At 31.2% G+C, this 27,079-nt stretch overlaps 1 protein-coding gene across 1 annotated transcript in view; it reads right to left on the bottom strand.

The window, feature by feature from the left end:
* The window catches only part of LOC148280518 (nephrin-like), a gene marked incomplete at its 5' end in the record, with an annotated part of 113,581 nt that overhangs the window by 68,314 nt on the left and 18,188 nt on the right, over positions 1-27,079 (bottom strand). Inside the window, 2 exons of the mRNA XM_088228257.1 lie at positions 18,462-18,592; positions 19,277-19,421. Of these exons, the coding sequence (XP_088084383.1) occupies positions 18,462-18,592; positions 19,277-19,421 (276 nt within the window). The remainder of the gene's footprint in view (positions 1-18,461; positions 18,593-19,276; positions 19,422-27,079) is intronic.

Below are 27,079 nucleotides of genomic sequence, written 5' to 3'. Positions count from 1 at the left end.
CCACAGGGCTACAGTAATACATATCTGTCGTAGTGGAATGTCATGCCATCAAGTAACATGCAATTCGTGTTAGATTTATGTCATAAGCGATAGTCAGGATATCAGCCAGTTTACATTTTTATCGGCGATTCATGTCACAGTACCATTACGTTAACATTAGCAGAACATTCAATTTGCAGACACGAAACTCCATGGGGGAAATATTCCAAATATGACACTTGAAAAACAACGTATTTGCCAATTATTATTATTTAACACAATTATTCTGCTATAAGAAACAAGCTGTCACTTTACAAAGTAGCAAATACTACGTTTAAAATAAAATAGTGGTGAATGCTTGTCACAGGAGGCAAAATTAGCTATTACGTATGGAATTGGAAAAACAAAGATGAAACTGGACGAATGCAGTCAAAATGCGATCACTCATATTTTTTATTTTATTTTATTATTTTATTGACAATATATTTATGAAACATTTATTGAGACACAAATCCCAACTCCATGGAACCAAAGTCCTGTGTTGAGTTGAGGTGAAAGTACAAACGCATAACACTTTAAAAACAAATATGTCACTACATATTTTGCTTTGCAGTATGCTTTTTTGTTTCTACATGTATACAAAAAAAGCGTTGTTTATTTTTAAAATTATGACTTACTTTGTTTGTACTTACCTGTATAATTTTTGTTAATGCCCCTTGGGCGTATTGTAAAAATTAAATAAATTAAATACATATTATACAGAACCAAAAATTTAATTAAAAAGTACAGAGTATATCAACATACAAAAGAACATACAATAAAAAAAATAGAAGTATATTTAGAAATAAAATTGAAATTAATTTAACTCAGATATTTGAAAAACCATTGGGGAGTTTCTCACTCAAATTCCTCCCGCTAAAAAACCAAAAATCATTCGAAACTTTGACTCAATCCTTGTAGGTTAAATTCATTATTCAGTCGTAAAAAACTTTTTTGAAACATTGATTTTGTCCTTAAGAGCTTTATACGCTCTTTTTATTTTATTTGGGATTTTTACAGCTATTAAATAAACAAAATAAGTAGAAAAATATTAACAACACTTGAGCCAAATAAAAAAATCCACTGTAAATCTAATGACACATAATATATAAGAAAAGAATTTACGTAATTGTATGTGTGTGACGTTTGTATTCATGTGTATGTGAATGTGTGTATGCGTAATAAGGGAGAGAGTGCGTGTGTGTGGGTGCGTAAGTAAAAAAAAAAATGTTTGAAAGTTGTAAATATATTAAAAATGGTAAAAGAAAGAGCTTGGTAAAAAGTTTGAAACCTTTTTAAACATTAAACATTAAACACGCTCGGTGCGATAAAGAAGAGGTGTCTCAAAGCAAAAGCTGTCCGGGTTTTTGGTTTAACATAATTAATTCCCTGGGAAAACCTCATTCAAACGTTTTGCTGAGACTTCTCCTTGTTATTCGACCAGAAGCGTGTCAGTGCCTATTTTAAGTAAAGTTGCCTCACATCCGAAACCTTAATATACTAGAACAACTGTTCTGATGGGTACGTTGGAGGACGGCGAAATATCATTCTAAGTAATAGTTTCTGTGAAATTATTAGAGGCTTTAAGATGAATGCCGTACTTTCCAAGCCAGCTATTCCATAGGTAGCTGAGGATTGAAACAGAGCAAAGTACACACTTCTGAGAGTGCCAATTTCCAAAATATATCTAGAAGAGCAGAAAATATGTCACAGTCTTCTCAATTTAGAAGTCAGTGACTGGATCTTAGCCTCCCATCGTAGATTCAGATCAATGAAAACACCAAGATGATCTATATAAACTACATAATTCAAAAGTTGGCATGCGTTATCAGAGAAAATTCCCAGGTGAAACGCACTGCTTGATATTGCACTATTAATGATACAAAACGTGAGGTATTAAGTTTTTTCAATATTGCGAGTTAGCAGATCCTCATCAAACCATTTTTCAGTAATGTTCATACCATAGTTTGATTTTTGAGAAACAGATTAACAGTCACCAGCTTCAGATAACAAAACCGTGTCTTCGGAAATATGATTGATATGATACGTGCACAAATGTAAAAATCCTTACTGTTAGTCTGAGATAAGCACGATCGACAAAATCAAGAAAGGAGTTCCACATTAGTTCCGCACATGTAGATCGAATGGACTGCAAAAAAACGCTTAAAATATTTGCAATGTGAATGTTGATGGATGCGGAAAACAGAGAAGACCGAGAAAGACATGCCTTGACTAAAAATCTAAGAAATACTTTAAAGTGTTAATGTCAAAAGTCGGAATATTGGTCAACGTTAATTGTGTTAGTGTTTTAACTTTTTTGAAAACGTATTTGAAGGCATAAGTTCTCCCACTTAGATGCTTAAAATATCTTTACACTTGTTTGCGTTTTTTGCGAGTTCGCGCTCAAGTCGGCGTGGGTTAGAATGCTCCGATCTCAACAAAATTTTGTATAGGCATGTTCTAGAACCATTCAAACCAAAATGAAGGGTTGGCATTAAAAAATTTTAAAGTCGAAAAATAAGGGACAATCTACTGTACACTAAATAAATAATGCTTTTATTTGATTGACGATGCAAAGAAATACATTGTTTGAAATTTTAATTAAAAACGTTTTCTCGATTTCGTCATCTGTTAATTTTGTTGAAAGTACAAATTTGTGTAAGTATGGAAGTTTACTGGTATTGTAAATAAATTATCAATAAAATTAGCCGAAATTCTCTAACAGAACGGATTGTGATGGATGCGAAATGACAATACTCACGCTTGGATTCTGATAATTAATATGTCAGTCGAGTTACACTTTCGGGTTCCCGTGAGATTATGTTACATGACGTGACGATGTAAGAGTGACGCCATAATATTTTGGAATTAAAGGAGGGTAAGAGAGGGGATGGTGTAGAAAGGGTGAAGTTTAATAGACGAGTTACTCTTTGAAAATTAGAATCAATAACGTAACATTACGATTTTGTCGCGTGTTTGTGACTCTTACTTTTACACTTGTCAAATTATTTTTTGATTACTTTTTGGATATTTTAGTGAAGGATAAGAAATGATTTTAATAGGAACACGATAAAAAAATTTAAAAAAACGTGTTTCAAAATATTATGCAAGGGCTGTTTTTTTTTCGTGATCGAACTTTCGATTAATAATATTCTCTTGTTAAATTAATGTTATTTTTTTTTACATTTGTGCTCTAAAACAATACTTAAATAATAATAGAGCAGCATTTGCTTGAACAATGCTTTAAAATTGTAGAAATTTACTTTGAAATTGAGTCTTCTGTTCGCCAAACGAACTACACAAAGTAAATATTTTATGGTAAAAATATAAACTGTTTTACAGCAATTTTGCTAAAGTGATTAACTGTGTAAAAGAAAATATGTATAGAATTTAAAAAAAAACATGAACCTTTTATATAATTTAAATTAAATATAAATAAAAAATTAAATTTAAAAAATGTATTCTGCTACGTCACACTACTTCAATTGTTTGACTATTGTTTTTGTGGATAATTTGTATTACGCTATTTTTGTGAAAATCACCTCAAAAGCACTGTAGAATAAATGTCTTGCAGCTACACAGTGCATGGAGAGTTGGGATTTTAGTCCCTCGTTTCCAATGACAATATAATTTAACAACAACAGATAACAGACAGGAGCTAGATTACAGCATGTCTTGCAACTACAGCGCGCATAGACGATATGAAACCTAGTTTGATAATGTCCTAACAAGACGGAACGCGTCACAAATATTTAAAAAAATAAAAGTAGAATTAAATCCATTAAAAGTTTTTTTGTTTCTATACCTTACCAAATTTTTATGGTAAATAAAAATAATTATATTTCCATTATTTAAAAATTTAATTGATGTAGATTTTTTTCAATCATTTTTAGGTTTCTTAAGTGAATGTCATTCGTTAATGCGTCTTGCAGCCGCAAAACCTTGTGCATAAGTAGAATATTGGTATTATTTTGCGTTTGCTTATAACATGCATAAATAAATTACTCTTTACCAACACTAACCAAAGGTTTTGTAGTATAGGTTTAGGACAACTAAAAATGACGTGGTTTGATCAGATTAATCAAAATTTCAAGTTTGGTCTTGTTAAAGGATGACTCAATCGAAGGACATGTAAGACAAGACATAAAAACGTATGTCAGGAAAGACGTACATGGCGGTCCACCCTCTCCGCCTACCCGGGTTAGTTGTGTGATTGTAGTACTATAAGTGAAGGACCAAATAAATAATTGGAAAATTAACTTTACTGGCTTCAACATGACTTCAAGTTACCATCATATACAGAGGAAGGATCGCAACGTCGTAGTATTAAAAGTAATACATTTGTTAGAACTCTAAATAGTTTATATTAAAATTAGTAGTCGACTCAACTGAATCAAGTATTCATGTCTGAAAAATAGATTAGGTATGAAGGTACGAGTATTTTCATGAAAAAGGTATATATATACTTAACATAATATAAAAATATATAACTGTATTTTTACATTATGTTAAGTAATATTATAAGATATGTAAACAAGTGCTTGAAAAATTTTGCAAAATGAAAAATAAATGTTTTAATTAAAATGAAACGACTTCGTTTATTACCACATATTTATTACCAAACGATTTTGAAACATAACTAGCTTCCATATCAATTAGTTGTTTAAAACAAAGTTGTTTTATTTTCATTTTTAGTATAATAAATAATTACAAAGTTAGTGCTTCAAATATATATTTAACAAGAAATGTTTAAGCTTAAAATTCAAACGCAGCGCTTTTATTTATATAGGATCAGCAAAATTCCTTTGATCAAATTGAAGAAAGTGGTAGAATATTTGGCTCAAAAGTCTCGTTGGAGACTAGATGCAACTGTAGCGAAGCATGATACCCCGAGATTTTACTGGTTATTATGAACATGAGCCGAGATATAAAAGCTAACACAATGTAGACCGTGCTCCGCGGACTTAATAACTGAAGTGGGAACTCAGCGAAAACATTTTCATCCCATAACGAAACTTGTCATATTTTGAAATGGCTCTCCAGGCAAGATTCCTGAGAAATCAACACACCGTTAATTTAATAACTCTTATTTATTTGTTTATTAAAAAAACGTACAATAGTTTAAAAAAAGGTTGGAGAAAATTTGCCGCGTGCATGACATTTGTATAACCTTTTTAATGAATTTGTGTGGGAAATCAAAATTAAACATGAGTTTTTACTCTATTAGAGAGGTAAAAACGTTATGATTAATAATGTATATGCGAACTATTTGTAATTTTATATTTATTTTGTCGACATTTTTTGTCAATAAAGAAAAAAAGTATTATTGTGTATTTTCAAACAAGTTTGTTGAAAAGTAAAAATGTCGTTGATTTTTATTATTTTATCATATAATTATAAACATAAAAATAACAAGTCTTTTCAAAAATGGTGCTGTGCTGGTGCTGAAATGGCCTTCTAGACAAGTTTTCTGAGAATTAACCACATTTTGATTTTGTTTGCCATTAGTATTTAAAAAAATACTCATAAAGCATTGAATAAATATTTGACATATTTTGTAACTACTTATTGTTCCTAAAGTGAATAATACTGCGGACGAAAAATGACTCAAAAAATTTTTTTTTCTGTCTTTCGAGAAATTATAACACGCTATGGCGTTAATTTTTATATCAAATTAAATTTTAGAAATGTAAAACCGGGTTGTGGTCTTGCAGCTTGGGCCATAGGCTTACGGGTCCGAGGTTTGAGGTTCGGATCCCGCTCTGCTACTCCGCTTTTACAACATCTTGATTGCCCTTTTTTATAGCTAGTTATTTACAAGTCGTTAAAAACGATCCCTAAAATTGAAAAATCATAAGAACATAAATATTCATTTTTCTTAAAAATAACATTAAATATTACTTTCCCAATTATCGATTTCCGGAAGGTGGCATAAAATATAAAATTATGTATTATTTCATTGTCCCTGGATTGGTACCTGAAGTGTAAGGATGATCATTGATCACCTTGCATTCTTGAAACATACGATCAAGGTAATCTGCATTTGATTTAATAATGCAATGCCCCATGTATCATTGGGCAACGATAACGGTTTGATGTTGATGAATATTGTCGCTATTTTGTTTTTAGTTTTCATTTACCGGAAATGTATGCTTAAATGCATGTTTGTATTTTAAAACGGGTCTCTAGCAGTTTGCTAAAGGATTTAACCCAGCGCTAATGAAATTAATTACTAAATTTGTGAGGAACATATTTTGAAAATACCAAAATATCGGAAATTCTTGTTAATGGATGGAAATTCAATATATTCATGGTAGGTGTCATTGTCTTTGAAATTAGGTTTGTTAGAAATTTAACGCTGAACGGGTTTTCATGTTTTTAAATGGCTGCGACCAAATTAAAAGAGGATCAAAATACGGTGATTTTAATAACTTTATGTATTAAAGAGAAATTTGACTTCCATCGCAATATTTATTCTTGAGATTTGCATTAAAATGAAGATTTTTAGAATTAATATTTGTGTTTGACAATAAATATTATTCTTATATAATACAGACTGGAATAAGTTCTTGCTAATTCCCGACAGATGGTGTTATCTCATATTTTTTACATTGGACAACACTACAACCAACTTTATCGTAAAGCTTAACTATCAGGCTTGAAATGACAGTATCTGTTATTTCGCTGAAGTGTAGTGAACATTTTTTATACCGTTAAACATGTCGAATTTCGTGCAAAAAAGAGAATTATTGGGGAATTTAATTGATTTGCTATTTTTTTTTAAATCTGCAGCTTAAGCATATATAATTTTTGTAGAGACTTACGGTGACGAGGCTTTGTCGAAACATTACGAAACATCATCATCAACATCTCTGCTCTGCACCATGATCAGCATGGTGTAGTGTATTATGAGCTCTTCAAACACTACGAAACCAACACGGGACATCGTTATCGACTATAATTTATGCGTTTGAATGCTTAGTTGAAGGAAAAATTCAAAACATAAGCCATTTGAAGAGAGACATGAAAAAGTAATTTTGCAGCATGACAAAGCTCAGCCACACGTTGTAAGGCCCATCAAAACATACTTGAAATTGCTCAAATGGGAAATCCTACCTCACCCGCCGTATTCCCCGGACGTTGCTCCTTCCGATCACTGCTTGTTCCGATTGATGACTAGTGGCCTGGCTTAACAGCAATTCCATCCTTAAGAAAATGCGAAAATGGCTCGATTTGTAGATAACCTCAAAAGATGAGTCGTTTTTTCGAGATGGTATTTGTATGTTGCCAGAAAGATGAGAAAGTAGTCGCTAGCGATGGACAATACTGTCGATGACATGTTCTTTACCATTTTAAATAAAATTTATTTCGCGAAAAAAATAGCGAGAACTTGAAGTATCCGATTGGTCAATAAACAATGCGTGTAAAATGATTTAATTTCATTTAATAAAAAAAAAGGTTTTTGAAAAAAAATATTCATTTTAATACTCGATTTTCACTATCGAATCCAGTATCAGAGAACAAATTACGCAATTTAAAAAATAAAAAATAAATATCCTAGTAAAAAGTTAAAAAACTATTTTTAATAAGATTATATGTGCATAAAAACATTATTAAAAATACTAACGTTGTTGAAGTTTGCGTAGAAAAGTTAATAAGTACTAAATGTCTTTAAAAAACTTACGACGGTAGATAAAATATTAAATTAAAAAACTCATATCATATTGATCCATGCATAATATTTCAAAAATACAATTTTTTTTTGAAGCAAAACAAAAAACATTTGCCAAAAAAACTATGCTTAAAACGATTATAAATTATATTTGGTTTTTATATAGAATGCAACAGAGAGATATATAATATATTTTTTGACTAAATAAATAATATTTATTATTTGATGACTCACGCGTGTTTGTAAGGTTCTTTTATTTTAAAATAATGATTTCTTGCTTGAAAAGAATCTGATTATCATTTACACGAAAAATTTTCTTTTTTTCGTAGGCTTTTTTCAAAGGACAATCCAAAATTTGAAAACATGGACCACACATTATTTTGTCAGATATATAATTGACACTAAAAATGCATTATGTAACTTAACAGACATTATAATAATAAATATGTACATCTCCCTTTCCCTCCTTATCCTCTCTTCATGCATCCTTGCGCCAATCTCGCTCAATTAACAATAACTGTTTTTTTTTTATAATAAAAAAATATGTTCATAAAAATTTTTTTTTACACGTACAAATTTATACGTATTTATATAATATGTATTATATTTTCTTTACGTATTTTGTACACTTTGTGGAAATCTCTTATTGGTTCTGAGTGTATACACTATATCTGTTTTTTAACTATAAATCTGTAGGTAAAACTGTTGTTTTCCAAAAAATACATTAAATACCACCTCGAAGGCGCTTTAGATACAACGTGCAAATCTGAGATTCTTTCTCCGTTACTATGTAAACTATTTTGATAACAAATTTAATTTACAGCTAAGAGCCAAAAACCACACAATTTGCAATTACAAAGCGCATGAGTCTTTATACAATTTGTATATCAAACACACGATGGGTTGATGAAATTTCTTTAGGGTAGAAAAAGACTATAATACAGTACTTGCAACTACAAAGTGCAAAACTGGTTAGCCTCCTAGAAATACTTTGTATGGATTATTAAAGGGTTTTTGTCGTCAAAAACTCGGAGATATTCACGAGCAAAATCAATGTCTCTTTGAGCGTTTCTAGTGCTAGTCTACGTAAACCCCCCCTATTCCGACACCCTTGTATAGAAATAGCTCCTGTTATGATGCACCGCAAGGGGTATTGTTCTGGCAATGAATGAATAAATTGATGCCACCGCGGGGCATGCTCTCTTGCACAGCTCTTGCACAGCTCTTGCACTAGACAGCTAATAAAAATTTCATGTAAAGCTGTGTAGTGGCTGGTGGCCTGCATCAGAATAACGAATATTACCGAGAACTTAGTTTTTTGTGAAAATATATTAAATTATATGAAACTAAATTATGATGAAGTTTGATTTTCAATCATATTTAAAAAAAAGAAATATAGTACATTTTTTTTAATTGCAGTTGGATTGTTGTAAGTTCATAAATCTCGATTACTACAAATAGGTAAATTAAAAAATATATTTGAAGTCTTTTAATCAACATAAATGTACATAAGTCGCCTTATTCTTAAAAGCTGTGTCTTCTAACCAATCAAAAGCAGACTTGATTGGTCGAGATTTTTTTTTTTTTTAAAACGCATTAGTTTTTTTAACGAATGTTTAAAAAAGTAGGTACATATATGTAAAGCATGACTAACACAAGTGTGTTTTTGGTTGGTAATAAGATATGGCTTATTAAAATAAGCCTGTTAACGCGTCCACATTTTTTATGACGCACAAAAGCTAAGGTAAGAAATTGTTGACAAACTGCTGGAAAACTCTACTCGTCTGGGTCTGGGCCTTAGTTACTGGGCCTCCTATAACGAGCGTGTTGAGAATACGGCTGTGGACCTGGCTTGGACGCGTGCTAGGCATGCCTCAGGAGAACCTTAACTCAAGTTGCCTGTTCTTTCAACCTGCGGGCTTACGCCGTTCTGGGAGGCCGGTGATGATTGGCGGAACATAGGGGCGCTGGATTGACGCGGGAGGAGGCGAGAGTGCTGGTTGGCGATAGGGGTGTCCTGGAGGCAACTGGCGATGTCTACATGCTCCACTTAGAAGCGGATGTGGAAAAGGAGAAGAAGAAGAAGAAAGGATGGAATAATATTTCCCGAGTTCAGGAAGCAAAACCCAACATTTTGTTAGTTGTTTAACATAAGATTTAACTTCAAATGTATTTCATAAGGGCAGTTCCGTGTTCAACTACTAACAAAGAAAAACTGAATACTTTTCCAAGTTCTTAAAAGTAAAAGCTTCGAAACAAATTAATCGTTTATTAGAAAATCCTTACCGCTTATTCGAAATAATATGAACGAAGTTGCCTGGCTTTTTCAGGGGCAAAAAATTACTCCATCTCGCCAAAACTTGTTTTGTGTTTTCGGAAAGAAGTTATGGGAAATGCTTTGATTAAGGCCAATTTAAACTTTAGTTCATGCACGAAGGAAGCAATATCATTTTTAAAACAGAAGGTTAATTACCTTTCGGTTGCTGTTGGAATAAACAAACTTTTAAAAATAATTTCCTAAAGCATTTTTCAATAAAAGAAACTAACGAAAAGCAACTTTATAATAAAATGTTCAAAATTATTTCTTTAACAGAAATTGAAATTTCTCGAAGACAATAATAATTTTTTGCATATAAATTAAAAATGCACATTCAAGAGAAAATCATATAAATCATAATAATGATTTGACTGCTAAAGTACACTGTTCCCACTTTAGTAGCGATAAAAACAGCAACGTTAATGTACTATTAAATAAAATTGTAGAAAACAAATATTGAAAAGGTTTTTTTTCTTTCTTTTATTGAGGAAACATTTAGTACAATTACAAAGCTTTGTAGTATATACAGTTATTTTGACTTTTTATGCGCAAAAAAGGAAAAATAACATAAATAAAAGAAGTTTATAAATTAAAATCAATGTAAAAGGTCATTTAAAAATTTTGTAGTTACTACTTATACAAATGGAAATAATATAAATAATATAAAAGGTAAGAATTTTATTAAATAAGAATAAAAAAAACACACTCAAATGCAAAAATAAAACATTTTCAAAAAGGAAAAACAAATATATATATATATATTTACACACTTACATATTTTAAGTAATTCAAAAAAGAAACGACGAGAAGAAAAGAAATAAATGACAACAAATTTAAGATAATTTAAAAAACACATTTAAAAATAATGACACATTGTAATAAGAAAAGCAATATATTATTTTTAAAAGTAATTCTAATAGTAATTAAAAGTAGTTTAAAAGTATAAAAACATGTCAAGCGCAGTTGAGAAAAAAGAAAGAATAACAATAATATCAAGTAATTTTTAAAATTTGAGAAAGCAATACTAAGAGAAAATTTTAAACCAAAGGTAGTTTATAAAATTTAATTGAAGCAATATTAGCAGTAATAAAAATTTCAGTGGAGAAATTTTATTAATTATAACAACATTAAGGTATGTAATTTGATGTGGTGAGATGTAAGAAAAAAAGGGTTAGGACTTATTTTAATAGATCAACGGGAGTTTTATTCAAAAGTTTTCATAAAAATTATAAACACACTTTTATTTTTCTAAACTCTTAAGATAGTCGTCAACCAAAATGTTTTTTTGTTTAATTTTTAATCAATGTGTATAAAAACTATCTACCTACAGCTGTATTGTTCCAATACAATAAAGTATGTTTAAGATTAAACATAGCATGGTTCAAAAGTATGCATCGGAACATAAGGGGATTTCAAACATGTATTTTTTTCTGTACAATTTGATCCCAGAATAGATTCCCAAACACCAACCCTCAGGCTGCACTTTTGTGTTTCAAATGAAATAATTCGGTTCATATTGCATCTACCCTGGTTTTGTATTCATTTTTACTATATGAAGATCAGAAACCTATGTATGTAATTTATATTTTACGTACATTTTTATTGACTTTGTATTAGTAAGGATCATTCTAGTATTTTTTTCTATAACTTATTGGCTGCCGGGAATTTTTGTGTTTTCCAATTTATTATATAACAGTTATTTTTACCAATTTATTGAATGAACTTTGTGATTAACTTATGTAATCATATTTGTTAAATCTCATATATGAATGTTATTACTCATTTCGTATTTTGGCACTGAAAAAACGGAAATAATTGAATTTAAATACAAAGGCAGATTTTGCACAAAGTATTTTATAGGTATTATTAATAAACATTGTGCGTACTATTTTTGTTACTTTAATTAATGAAAAAAAAAACAGTAAATGGAATAAATAATAGTAGAAATATTTTGTAAACACAGTTTTTGGTACCATACGTTTGATTGCAATATGATCATGATGAAGAATGCCAATATTTGACGTAAGCCTTTTATATAATTTAAGGGGTCTAAAGATTATAAATTAAATTCAAATCAAAGATTAAGAATTTGATATTTTAAAATGTAACTCGTTCATTGACAAAAAAAATGTCCATTTGTACAAGCCGAACCAATAAGAAGATCCTCAGTCTTCAAAACGGTTTTCGAGTATGTGGAGGTAGTGAAGATGGAAGAATCGAAGAAATATGGATATGCAAACATGAGCAGAATGGCAGAATATTACTCAGTGTGTAAAGGTAGCCACTTAAACCAGCCAATGGCAGGTCATAAGCCCTGTAAATGCCTAGTCTTCCACATTCCTCCTTAAAAGTGTTCTCCATCTCTCGGGTAATATGTCTTTTTTTATTATTTTCTAATAAAATATTTTAGTTATCATATTTAAATTTTATGTAATGCTTTTATTTAAGATATGAATTTTTCACACATCAAAACAATAGTATTGTCAAATAAATTTAGGCCAAAAGGGACCGAACTTTCCCGAATCGGTTATACTTACTTACATTATTTTTATAGTGGTTTTAAATTTTTCAAATGATTAAATAACGGAGAGCGATTTAAATTCACGTGCATATTTTAATGTTCAAATAACCAGTTGGTTTTTTGTAAGAACATTTTCAATTGAATTGGAAACGAGTATCCACTTGAAACACGGATGCAGAATTATTTCTAAGGTAATATAGCACCAAAAGCCATACGAGAGTGTTATTAGAGCCGTTTCTATGGATAGTTTGCCTAAAATGGCCCCTAATAAGCGCTACACATTGCCGATTCAGTAAACAATAGACGGCCGATGTTATCTCGTCAATTTATTTGAAAGCTCATTAATTCAATTTATTGGACAAAACGAGAGTCAAAGGCGACACGTGTGCGCGGGAATAACGCCGATTGGCGAATTATCAGAGACCGATAATCATTGATACATTGTTATTGGTTAATCTTATCCAGCCGATGTCGGAATAAGTGTCGCGCCATTAATTTGCCCGCGTGACACGTCCCTTGTCGGATACAAAATTAAATCGCCTGTCGCTCGGATTCTGTCGCATTGTGTCCAAACATGATTTAGCACTAGCAAATATAGGAAATGTGATAAATGGCTGACAAAAGACTAAGGGCGCGATTTCGCGTGGGATTATTTATTCCGTCAAATTAATCTTGGACTTCGAATTTCACAATTTATTATGATTTGATCACATTTACAGAAAAAATGTTACGTTGTTATTCGAAGTTTACTTTAAAAATACCTGGTGTTAACCTTATAAACTTATAAACCTGGTGAAAAATGATGCCAAAGAAAGATAGAGAAAAGTAGAGAACTTAAACATCGCATAAGGTTATAGTCGGTATATATAGAGCTGGAATAGCGCCTATATTAACTTATTTCATGCTTATACCTGGCTCCGAGGAAGTATAACGATGAGACAGAGCCACGATATTTCATATATCACATATCACATTTTTCAGAAATAAAAAGAATTTGTATTTTTCGAAAAATTTAACGATTTCGGAAACATGTGATAGATTTCAAAGTGGAATATCTTTTATCTCAGTAATAATAATAATAAACATTTTGTCTGGTTTAATTTTACCAAGCAACATTTTTAATAATGATTTGTTTTGTATTTTATTATTTATTTAACTTTTTGTACATAATGTTATTTGAACATTGGCGGGCTTATTGCCAAATGGCAATTTCTTCCAACCAACCAATTATGTACAAAGGTATAAAAATATAATAAAAAATATTTAAATTTATGAAATAAAAATACGAAAATCCAATTTTAGGACATGGGTTTTCGTTTTTAGAATCATTTAAGTCATAAAAACGATAAACTATGACAGAACGTTATGAATAATATTCCCTCTTAAATTAAATGAAAAAATATATTCAGACGTTGGCGTTATCCGTATTGGTGAAATAATTTGGTCAGGTGAATCTCTTGCATTGATGCAATAAAAGAATAAGATCTTCAACTTCCCAAAAATTTAACAAATTAGAAAATCGAAGAAATATAAATGTTTAAACATGAATCTTAAGTACATTTTTTAACACAAATACCTTTAAAAATTAAATTTGTTATCTATTTTTTTATATTTATTATCGCGTGATTAAAAAAAACATTCGTTTTGGAATGGCAAAATCATATAATTTCCTTATTTTGCCTGCGTTTTACCAAACTACAGCCTTAACCGAAATTTCTGTAACGTATATGTTTGACATGATTAAATAGACTTGTTCTACTTGGCTTTTTTTATTCGCCAAGGAAAGGAGTCTGGTGATCTATTATAACCTTTCAAAATTAACTTGATACCTTGGCGGAGTTATTGTCGTAAAGAGCCCACCTGACAAACTGGGACCAAAGGGCCCTTACTCGTAACACTGAGCTTACTGAAAACATTGAGGTACTGCGCGGAGGTAGAGATGGGTGTGGATTGATAACCTTACCGAAAAGTTAATTTAGCGGCCTCCTGCAGTATTCTAAAAAACGTACGTAAAGTCATAGATAAATGTTTATGTTTTAAAATTGTCAATATTTTAACTTATCATCTAGTAATTAATGAATCACTTATGAAATATTTATTTACTTATGAAATATATATTTATTTATTTATGATTATTATGAAATATTTGGTGCTTATCAATTGACGAATTAAATGTTTTATTTATTTACAGGCAAAACGAATTTAAATAACAATTGGAATGTTACGATATGATTATTTGAATTTTTCCTTTCTTCTCCATCTTTTTTTCCCACTTTTACCCCATCTTCTCTTTATAGTGTAGCGTTGATATAAAAAAGTACATTTTTTAAATAAAGAGGTAGCTCATTCCAAAGAATAGCTGAACAATGATGTGCTATGTCAAGGAAAAGAAAGTGTTCTCTCCTGAGAAAAGCGTGAAAGACCATGATCAGAAAGGTAAATGAAATTCTAAGCAAGATATTTTAGAGCCCAAACATATTACAATATTTATTTAACACAGAAAACCACAAAGTTAGCGCTGGCTAGTAATTGTCACCCACAAGTTGGCGGCTATTTTGCTTAAATATAATAAAATTGCCAAAATATTAAACAAGTTTCAACAAACGACCAAAAAAAGATTGAACCATCATCAAAGGCCCATTTATTTATACAGTCCACAAAAACCGCAGAAATGAAGATAACTGGAACGTAGCGTAGACAATTTTCATTATAAACACGAATGTGACTGTAAAAGAATAATGAAATGTTAAACAGCAGTAATTCTTACCGAAATTCTATCACCTTACATGTTCGGCACCGTTTTTTGTGTCGTGTACTCCGCCCTCTATATAAAACCTTAAGCTAAACGTAAACCCAAAAAAGATTACGCAACTTTAATAACACAGCAATAGCTTTACGATTTCTCGAAACACAACTTTCAAGGCGAAGTAAACTTATTAAGTGGTTTCAACTTTAAATAAAACTCTTAACTTGATATTATGATAGGCTTTCTAATAAAAGTTTTTTGGTTGAAACTTATGAAAAACGATAAAAATAGTAGATAAAACTTTTGTAAATATAATTTTCGTAGCGTAAGATGAGAGTCTTTTACAAATTATGTAAAGTGTAAGTGTGTTCTGATATTTTTTTTATGGGGGCCGATAACATTAGGCCCTAAGGGTCGAATTCCTCAGCAGGAGACATTCGGTAATAGCCGACTGATGAATGCTAGTAAATGTGAAATATTCATGGTATCAACGTAAAATAAATGAATAACAATAAGGTATTTTTACAAATCAAGAATAACTTTAAAGATAAAATATGTATTAGGAGTGGGTTTTGACGATTCTAATGATATGAAAAAAGTTGATTGACTTGGAGTACGCAGACGATGCTGTTCTTCTAGAAAAGTCTTTTGGTGATCGGAAAATTGTTGAAAAACTGCAGGGCAATTTTGCTTGCCTGGATCTTAATACTAATACCATAAAGAACTAGAATATGTGCGATGAATCCTGTCCTGACCCTGATCAGCCTCTTTATAATAATTTGTAGAGGATCGAGAAAGTTGATAGCTTAAAATACTTCGGAGTTCACAAAATTGAAAATGGTAGCATGCACAAAGAGCTCATAATCCACATAGGAATTGCTGGGGCAACTTTTAACACCATGCATGTTATCTGGAATTCTAGTTTGTACTCGATCAAAATGAATTTAACTCTTGTATAATGCCAGTACTCTTATATGGGTGTGAATCCTGCCACCTGGGTACCTAAAGCTAAAAACACCAAACTTCTGACTTTTGAGAGTAAGTGCTTAAAGAGCCTATTAGGCATAAGGTGGTTCAATTTTATAACTAACATTAAAGACTGAGAACGGACGCAAAAGCCTCCTATAACGAACGTCTGGTGATGTCCACATGCATGACCTAGAAGCGGATGTGGAAAAAGAAAGAAAGAATGAAACAATTATCAATGCACTCAAATGTATTACTTTCGAGTTTAAAATGAGTGAAAAAAATGAGCGCATACAAAACTCGTCGCAGTTGGCGTCACATCGTTTTGAAGCCACTTTTAATAAACATTGGGTACAAGTAAAGCGCGAAAACGTCATACTTGCCGTTGTCACATAGGGCACGAAACGTTTGGTTTTCGGGGTAATACAAAATACGCATATTTTGAACCTTTGTAGAAAATGTATCCGACTTCGCACGAAAAAATGTTATCACCCCTACCATAGTAAATTTTTGTTTGTATCAAAATAAAAATGATAAAAAATAGTAAGAAGACCCTGTTGTGGTAGAACAGTCAACTGAACCATTGCACCACGGTTGTTGCCAATTGAAAACTATGTTCCATCAAAATGCTCCATTTAGATGAGTTGTTTTGCACAGAAATGGTAAAAATGGTATTTAAAATGAAAAATAATAAAATAAACACGAATATTAAATGAAATTTTACTATGTACAACATACATCTAAAAAAAAAGGGCGGCAAATTATTTAAGTAACGAACAACCTCGGATAAAGAGAAAAAGAAACAGTTTTGTGTATACAGCAACAAAGTTCTAAAATTAACTTTCTAATGACTTTAAAGATATACAAAACATATGGGTACTACGTACTTAAAAAATGAATTACGTACGTAAAAAAACATCTAAAAAAACCGTTTGTACACCCCGTACGACGAGTGATATGCGATGTAATTTTATAGACTTTTTTATTTTATGGACTTTTTATTAAATTATTATGTCATAATATACAATATCCCCTCATACCAGAATTTTGGCTGATTGAGAATATTTTGTACACATAAAATATTCAAGGTAATGTAATAATATGTAAAGTAAAGACACGTATTTTGTCATATTTTTTTTACCATATGCATTTAAAAACGTAGCTTTAGTACAGATTGAAAAAAAAAAAATTCATGTAAAAATAGTCGGCGAAAAAAAATATTAAAACAAGATTTATCATTATGTCCACTATTTTATTACGTTTATTAGTTAAATTCAATTTGGTGTTTTACGATACACGTCAAGTAGAAAAAAACCGTAAACCAAAAAACTTGATTTTTATTTTACGAGAAAACATCCATTTAAAAAACATAAATGTGTTACGTCACCTGTTACACAGAATAAATCTGACGACCAACCCCAAGGGAATTTGCACAAAAGACGTCATTATCAAGCTTCCACCTTTAGTCGCCGGGAAGACGCCCAACTTGTCAAGAAAGCCCATGCATACAGAAAGAGTACTTTTTTGCTTCGTAGGTCTACAAACCTAGCCCCTGATTCATTTTAGGCTTTTTATGGTATTATAATGTTCGTTTTAATAACGGTATTTTTTTACTCATCTCAGTGTCAACAGAAACCACGAGTGTAAAAAATTAGTTTACCTAAGAATAATAATACTGTCGTTAAAGATCTTTTTTAACTTTTTACAAATGCGAAAAATGTGCCTTACAAGATAATTATTTGCCGTGTCCTATCCTAGAACATTACATTCTAGGATATTTTAAATATATTACGATTTTTTTTTAATCATTCTTACTGTTAATAAAAGCGATTCTCCTGTTAAAATGAATTAATTTATGTTTATAAAATAATTTTCAGAACACCAGTGCAAGCAGTAATACAAATACAAAAGAAATATTTCAAATAAATTTTACTTTGTTGTCTCATATTTTGTGACGCGTCTCCGGATGAAGAGGTCCAAGGTTCGAACCCCGTTCAACCACAACTTGTTTCTCGTTTCGTAACACGGTTATAAACGACTAAAAGAAGACCTATTTCAATAAATCACAAAAACGCATAAAGATAAATGAAATATGTAAATAATATATAAAATGTATTCTTTTTTGGGTACTAACTTTCTCAGTTTAGGAAAAAGTGCTAGGTTTTACATTCGTACTGGTAAAAGAATGTTCAACAATAAAAGACAATAAAAAAGCACTTACGTTGTGCATCCAATGCAGTTTTCTCCAGGGTGGGTTAGAGTGGACATGGCACTCGAAGTATACGTCGTCTCCTTCTTTTATATCCTCAGCAGATAGCGTGCTGCCCAGTCCAAGGCTGACTACTGGAGGATCTGGAAAAAAAATATCACAACTTCTATTCTTCTAAATTCTAAAAACATATTCTGTTTCAAAAACAACAGTTATCAACGGCAAAAAGATTATAAATATAAAAAAAAGAGGATTGTGATCTCGTAGAAGTGTGTTAAGTAGTGTTAAAAACTTGCGTATCAGAGATCCAAGTTTCCTATCCCAACTTGATTCTCATGTTTAATAGTAAATTTTTGATATCTTTTTTAAAAAATAAATTGTTACGTTATTGTGGAGTAAAAGAAAGAGAAATGAAAAAACTCATAATTCAAACGCAAAGACAACCAGCATGATATATTTTTTAAGAACATGAGGAGAATAATAGGGTGATTTCACAAGTCAGGAATATAAAATATATTTAGAGTGGAATTTTACGATTCTAATGATATAACTTATGAACTTAAAACAAGTTCTGATTTGTTGGCAAAATGTCATTTTGACGTCACACGTCATACTCGCCTACTGGACTTCGAATAAACATTGCTTGCAAGTATGCATAGCGCGCGAAACATCTCGTTTTTGAGTGATTCTAAATATGCATAATTTAAACTACATTACATTTGTACAACATTTATTCGGCGTCGCAAGAAAAAAAAATTAAAACCGTTACAATCGTAATTTTTGCTTAAAATAGTAAAGTATTATTGTTTTATCTTATTTTTGCTTACAGACGACATTGATGCTCCAACTGGTTTCCAAAAACAGTCCTGTTACATTGGGATTCTCAGCTCTGCATGTGATGGGTCTTCCGTCATCTTCAGTTGTCGGGACGAAGCTTAGCTCACTCATAGTCATGTTATCTTGTGTATCTTCCTGTGAACAATATGAATACCAAAATTAGTAAAATACTAAATGCGAAATAGGTACATTATTCTAAATCAATTGCTCATAGTGTTACTTTACATTTCATGAAGTCTTTTGTATTCCTAATTTGGTCAAGCTTTTCTCCAGTAAAAAAATGTTTTAGACAAAATCCGATATTTGAATGTTAATATTGGTTGAAAGTTTTATATAAATAGGGGAAAATAATTTTGACCAATACTTAGGTGGCGTTTATATCAATAATTATCAATGTTAAAGGAACTGTGATTTTTAACATGTATTCGTGAAAAACAGTAGCAGAATGGTAATTATGTCATAGTAATTAATAAAAACTGTTAAACATTATAACAACACAGGGTAGCGCCCGGCAGACGCATTTATTTATTTTTTATTGAAGAAGGTAAACACGAAAATGAAATCGGCTTGTCAGCAGGTTAAAGGAGTTATATAAATTTAAAAAGTAATATAAACATTATTAAGAATTAAAAGCCTCCGTATTTTTCACACAAAATGTATTTATAAAAATTAAAATAGTTGACAGTCAACATAAATTAATAATAAATATATTGCCTTATTACATGTTAGCCGTTGAATTATTTTTTTCTTAAAATTATTGTCAACATTTTTTTAATGATCAGCTTAGATCTTATTGAAAATTTTAGGAATTCTACAATAAAGTGTTCTTTGTGTGGATTTTGAAAGGGAACAAAACGCAGACTATTACACAATGACCAATTTTTATTATTTTCTCCTGTTTTATTGACATGAAAAATTAAAGTTTACGTAGTTTTGAACAAACTATCGACCAAATGGCGCTTCCCACACTCCAAATACTGAGTGAGCACTTTTCTGAAATTTTCTTGCACTTTTTAAAGCATTGCTATAAATATTTCAGCGATTTGGGCTCAAACGTCGTTTTTGAGGGCTTTTAAGGCACTGGGACGATTATTGTAAACCAAAGGTTTTAGGTTTTCCCGTAGGAAAAAAATACAAGGGGCTAAATATGGAAAGCGCGCTGGCCAGTTCAAATAGCCTTTTAGTGAGACGAGGCGCCCGAATAATATGTCTCACAAAAACTCCACGCAAACTCTTACTGCGTTACTCTTACTGTATGCTCATTTTGCTGAAACCAGATGTCTTTCAGCTCCGTTACTTCCAACTGAGGCAAGGAAAAGTCTCGGAATATGGTCGCGTAACGTGCAGAAGTGACAGTAACCGCTCGATCATTTTCATAAAAAAAGTAAGGATCGATGATCCCAATTCTGGAAGTTGCACACCATACTGTCACCCTGTCAGAGTGTAAGGGTCTCTGGTGAAGCTCCTTAAAATTTGTGTCACTCCAATACCGCATATTCTGTTTACTGATATATTTACTGGCTTGAAAATGAGCCTCGTCAGAGAAGAAAACGATTCCGTCTCGAGACAACGCAGCAAGCGTGTTTTCACTAGCGAGTTCTCTGGTTCCAATACTTCCAAATAGACAACTCCACTATGGCGACTGATGTTAAATAAACTTCTTTTCCTCTTCTTTCGACAGTAAGGAAGGGAGCAATGCCCTCTTTAAATCTATTGGTCTGCCACGTGCCATTCTGTATTAATATTTTTTTTTTTATTCCATCTCGATTGGGCGGGTAGTGCAATACCCAACCATCCATATATTTTAATGGCAGTCGCCCGTCTTAAGAAGACGATGGTGATGTATAACCAAATTTGATGACTGGGAAAAACATATTTTCCCGTGATTGTATTGCCCCATACGGGACTAGCACAGTCAGCCACATCTCTCACAGTTCTAGGTTGTGGAGGGGCTCCTGTAGGTAGCTGTCTTCCTCGTAGTATTTTAAGCCTCAGACTTTCTAGCCGGAGGTAATCGTGTGCTGTTTTTCTCTCTTTTACGGCTTTTCTCCACACATCTTTATTTCTGGCAAGATCTTTTCAATGATCAGCGTCAATGCAAAAAAGTCTTCATTTAACGTTTATATACATCTTTAAATCGCAATCACTGACCACAGTGGGATCTTTTGGCATCACAAAGCTCTCCGTACAAATTATCTATCGGTATTCAACCATCTTCCATAAGGCTCACATGAGAGAGCCATCGCAAGTGTTTTTCTTTTAAGATCGCCATCGCCGAAGACATCCGAGTGCAAGTTAGCACATTTGAAGTTGTAACTTTGTTCTGCCACGTCACGTTAATAATACGCGCAAACATCGCAAATAAAAAGCGACGATTTTCTTTTCTTGATGTCTGTAAGATGACTAGGTTTCTTTGCAGTTTAAGAACGCGCTGAGTACAAAGGCTTGATAAACTTGTACTTTAGTAAAAATTGTAAGTTTATCATTTCTCCAAACTCTGTCTTGGAGTTTTCCAAATGTGGTAGCGGCTTTTTGCATTCGACAGTTGATCTCCTGGTCTAACTAACAATCTTCAGACCCTGTTGAATCGAGGTAACAAAACTTTGAACAGACCTGTAGTATTTGACCATCAACTTTACTTTCTGGGCTCTAACCTGTGTTTTGTCTTAAAACAACCATGTTACAATTACAATATATAAATAATAATTAGAAAAAAGATTAAGAAAAGCATAATTCAGATGATAGTTAAAGATCTAAAAGCAATACAAAACAAATAAAATATTTGATAGTAAACCAAAAAAGGTAAGAAAATAATATAACTAAAAAGAGAGAAACCAAAAAAAAAGGTTGAGTCGGAAACACTAGCCACTTAAAGAAATGAAAATTAAATTCGGATATATGAGACATATTCCTCAGCTTCCTGTCAAGTCTTTTTAGCAATCCATTTATGGACTAGAGTTTTGAAAACATTGTTTTTCATTTTGCTTACCGATATGTCCATACATAAAAAGTTATGTAGCTTAGGGGCCAGAAAATTATAGTGCCTTTGTCCGTAATTTGCTTTTTTCTTTGGGAGAAGAAGTATTGTTTTTTGTCTTTGCCCACTATCGTAAATTTGTTGTCCGTCATTATGTCTGTCAGGCTTTTGATGAAAGTGCCTTAAAATTGTCTGTATGTATATTTGCCTTATGTCTAGAACTAGAAATTCTGTAAAATCTATCTATGTAGGTATACCTGTTCCAAGATTCATCCAAGTTGTTTAGTGTGATAGGGTAAAGGTGATTATTTTACTTAAAATACTTACTTACTTAACTTACATTAAATCTAACAAATATAAAAGAAAATAAAAAAATTAAACAAATTACTGTTCTATAAGGGTATTGCACTTTTCTAAGAGCTATATTGCCTTGGGTACAGTTTTTATAATAAAATTATTACGTTTGTTAATGGAAAACACGGTATTTGAAACTAACAGTGGAAAATAAAATAAACTTTCGTGGTGTGGACAATTAAATATTTGATTTACTGATTTTAAAAAGTGTACTTGTTTATTTCTTCAAAAAAGGATTAAAAATGAAATAAACAACCTACGCAGAAGGTTTTTGACTATAAAGTTTATTGAGTTATCGTAGAAAATTCTAATTAAGGTCAATTTGTAGGTATTCATTGAAGCGAATATTTTTGATATTGATTACAAACCTATCTGGAAATAATGCTTTGAACATTTCAATTACATAGCTGTCAGTTTGGTGTTTCGATCGAATTAAATGACGGCCGAGATTCCATAATTGGTTGAAGTTGATTGATTGTTACAGGGAAGTATTATATTTCCGTTTACTTGGTTGGACTTCTTAAGGCTAAAACCGTAAAAAAAATCTAAGAAAAAATCAGTAAAATCGGAAAATTATTCTAGGTATTAATTTATTGAACTTTCAAACGGAAAAGAAAATAGAGAAAAAAGAAAAAATTAAAAAATTGTACACCTATATAAATATATAAAAAAAAACATTTTTGTGAAGTTTTTTTTAAATTGTAAGATAATTAAGATAGCTCAAATAGTTAAAATAATTGATTGTAAAATGATTAAAACAAAAACGTCAGAACAAACGTGGGCTACCGACATAAAATTTTTATTGTTTTATGACTAGATGTATGCAAAAACAAGGCAGATTGGTTAAGAAAATAACGAGATATGCTTATTTTTCTTTGTGTACCCGAAGAATGACGTTTGTACTGAGGGGTTAATTACTTTGGCTGAAATTGATTATAGTTCATTGATTTAACGTAAAGTCAGCTAAAATAAATAAAATACTTCTTTAACAAAAACGAAAATATGTGAGAAAATGTCATCGAAGAAAGATAAATTGACCTTCTATACTGGCTGAAAAGACAAATTTGCAGGCTCTTTAGAAAAAGAAATGAAATTCGTTTATGGTTTAGAAAAAGCGACAATTCATTACGTCATTGACGAATCGGAGCAATAAAAAAATAGACCTACATTTCGTTATGTAGGTATAGGATGTTTCGAAATCAGCGTTATACGTACTATGTACATTAAAGTGACATATTACTGGAGGCTGTCCAGTACAATCGTGATTCTTTTGTTGTTTAGAGGATCACCCCCACGTATTCGATCGTAGGGTGGAGAAGATATTTCATTTTGGGATAAACAATTTTTCGATATTCAATGTAAATGCTAGATGGCACCAAAACGTCGAAACGTGCGTGTTTTACGTCGTTTCATGCGGATTAAATGGATCATACGATCCTATACACTGTTTATGTTTAAAAGCGTTTGTTCTGACGTCATCATTCGATTCGATTCCTGTGGGTAGCGGATCTCATTCCTATTGTCAAAAACAATTTGAAAAGATAGGGAAAAATATGATTTTTGTGATGAATGCAGTTTTTTTTTTCATATTGATGTGATATTTTTGCTATCATAAACATAAAATCAATTTTTCGGTTTGTTTATTTTTAGACTCAGATACTGAAAATGAACGGAATAATTTGAGTATTTGAAGGCAAAGTAATATAAAGTAAAATAATTTAAACCGTTCTTTTATGGCCATTAAAAGGAGATTTTCTTGTCACTTTTTAGCAGATGCTACAGCTTAATGATTGCATGCGTTTTACCAATTCCCCCATTTTTGCCAAAACTGTGTGAAAAAGACAATTGTACGTCGCGTCGGACTCATTATATCTTACGAAAATCTTTAAAATTAAGGTCTCATATTCCAGTTTTTCCTACCCCGTTACTGGATGTATTTATACATTTTTTATAGTCTTTCTGCATCAGTACAATAAATTGTTTAAAAAATAATGATCATATTTGCATACCGGACGGCCAAGGACGGTGATTAAAACTATACGATTTAAAGGGTTCTTGGATGGTTCTATTAAAAAACTTATTTAAAAAAACAAAACGTATAGACATGTCAATGATTAATATCTATAGTGTGTCATTGCTCTAGTGCCATAATCCAGGAAGGAAATACGTGAATATGTTTGTATGTCAAAAAGTCAGACCGCGCATTCTCTAAACTGTCTAGGAGTAAAGCATTACAAAAATTCAATATTTGTAAAGGTTAATTTATAATAATAATAAAAGCGGTAATATTAGGGCTGGTAATCAAATAAACAAAAAAAATATCCATATCCAAATTTAAGATTTAAAAAAAATATGCCAGGAAATTACAACCGCCTAATTTTACAATTTTTATTTCCTTTTCATTAATGTCGAAAAAATCTGTCGCATAAACTTTTGATAAATCTTCGTATAAATCTTAGAAATATTGTATAAGAAAAAAAACAGGAGTCATAAATGCTTCAAAGTTGTTTTCCTGAAAGCTGTTTAAATGTTGCTTAGGGTTCCTGTGGCTCTCAGAACCTCAATTGGAAAATAAACATATTGGACACTAATCACTTATCTTTAAAAATGACGACAAAATTAAATCTATACTAACCAGCTTATTGAAATAGTAATGTAGCTAAGTAATACTGCACGGCATTGTGTTTTATTTTTAAACTGTTCAAAAAGATAAATCTAACAACAAACAATGAATTTGTGTTCAACCTACGCGATAGCCAATCAACACTATACTTATTTTAAAATTCAACAATCGTTTGTTACGTTACAGGATCAGGGCCGAACTCTAACACAGGCCTATTTTATTTGTAGTGACAGAGTCGGACGGAGGAATTGGGCAATATTCTATTTCTCAATTTGTATTGACAGGGCTAGTAGATCCCAACACCAATGACATAAATCCAATCTGTTCGGGTTGGTGATTGAATATAGCGGGATTGGCGCAAATTGGAATGAGCATTTAACACGTGTCAAGGGGAAACTTTTACAATAAATATGTATTGACATTTGGAAACATTATGTAATTCGTTTAAATGAATCGGGGTGCAAATTTGCAAATTAAACAAAGACAAATGATTCAACATTAAATAAAAAAGAAAACGCATTTCTCTAACGAATGTCTCAAAACTGGAACGTGTTAAACTGTCATTTGCATTGCCTAAAAAATCAACAAAACAAAAGTACTATATAATAATCTGCTCTGGGTTATTTTTTATTGAAACATGACACTCGAATGGTGGCTCTATTAACTCTTAAAAGACTGTGGTAAATGATGCCCTTGCGCGTGGTGATGTAACATCGTGTTACCACTATTAAAAGGCGGAATATTCTAAAGTTCAGACATTTGAAAAAAAAACATGGAGACGGACTGTTTAAAAATTTATTTTCAAAAATTTATAACTAACATACACATTATTTAGCTCTGTTATAGCAACAAAAAAAAACCTGCCGCCGAAAAGCGTCTCTGTCTTCCTTGCTATGACTTCTATCTTCGTGCTGTCTTTTGTATAAGGTATCTGTATAGATGTGTTGCTGAATTATCCGACATTTATTTTTCGCGTAGCAACGATATTTTTTTTTTTGAATTGGAATTTAGCATAGTTGTACATTTTTTACTTTCCAAATCGGATATGAAAATGTCCATTTGAAGATTTAAAAAAATATGGATTCATTAAAAAGATTGCAAAACCATGACCCGGATTCAATTTAACAAATTTGTAAAAAATTGGTTACTGAATTTAGGTCAAGAAAAATCGGAAAATTTACTAAAAATAAATTCCTAATAAATTAAAATTGTATAGTTGCATAGTATATTAATAAGTAAGTAGTAAAGTTATTGTTTATTTTTGCATAAAAATGTCTGCCTTAAAACAGGTTGTACCTAGTTAGGCAGACTAGACATGATCCAGAGAAATCTTTTACCTAAGTGTTTATGTAGTAGATAAAGTTATTGTTATTTTTGTTAATAAACTTGGATTTTTATTATTACGATTATTATTTAATAAAATTAGAGAGATATATATCAAGTCTTTTGTTCTACATCGACCAATGTGACATCAAAGCTACACAATAGTTAATCACGCTTTTTAAAAAATGTAAAAAATCGTACTTATTATTTAAAAAAATTAATTGCTCGTTTATTGATAATATTAGAATTTATATTCGATAATAAATTAAACTTGTTCAATCCGCGATATATTTTTTTTCTCTTTATAATACCGCGCTATCTATTGAAATTAACATTAATGTGTTTTTTGCTTTTTTAACAGGTAAACTCTCGTAAAAGATTTTTACGTTATTCGATTCCCGAGAAAGTTGATGTGAAATATTTATTTGAAAAAGTATATGAAATAATATTATTATTATATTATCATAATAATTTATAGTTCCAGGGCTGGTATTCTGAATCTTCTATCCCCCTTAG

This window comes from Micrasema longulum, unplaced genomic scaffold, assembly GCF_059751315.1.
Source record: "Micrasema longulum isolate JH-2025_06_02 unplaced genomic scaffold, ASM5975131v1 h1tg000571l, whole genome shotgun sequence".
NCBI lineage: Eukaryota > Metazoa > Arthropoda > Insecta > Trichoptera > Brachycentridae > Micrasema > Micrasema longulum.
The sequence above is the reverse complement of the archived record's forward strand: the minus strand, read 5'-3'. Positions and strand labels throughout refer to the sequence as shown.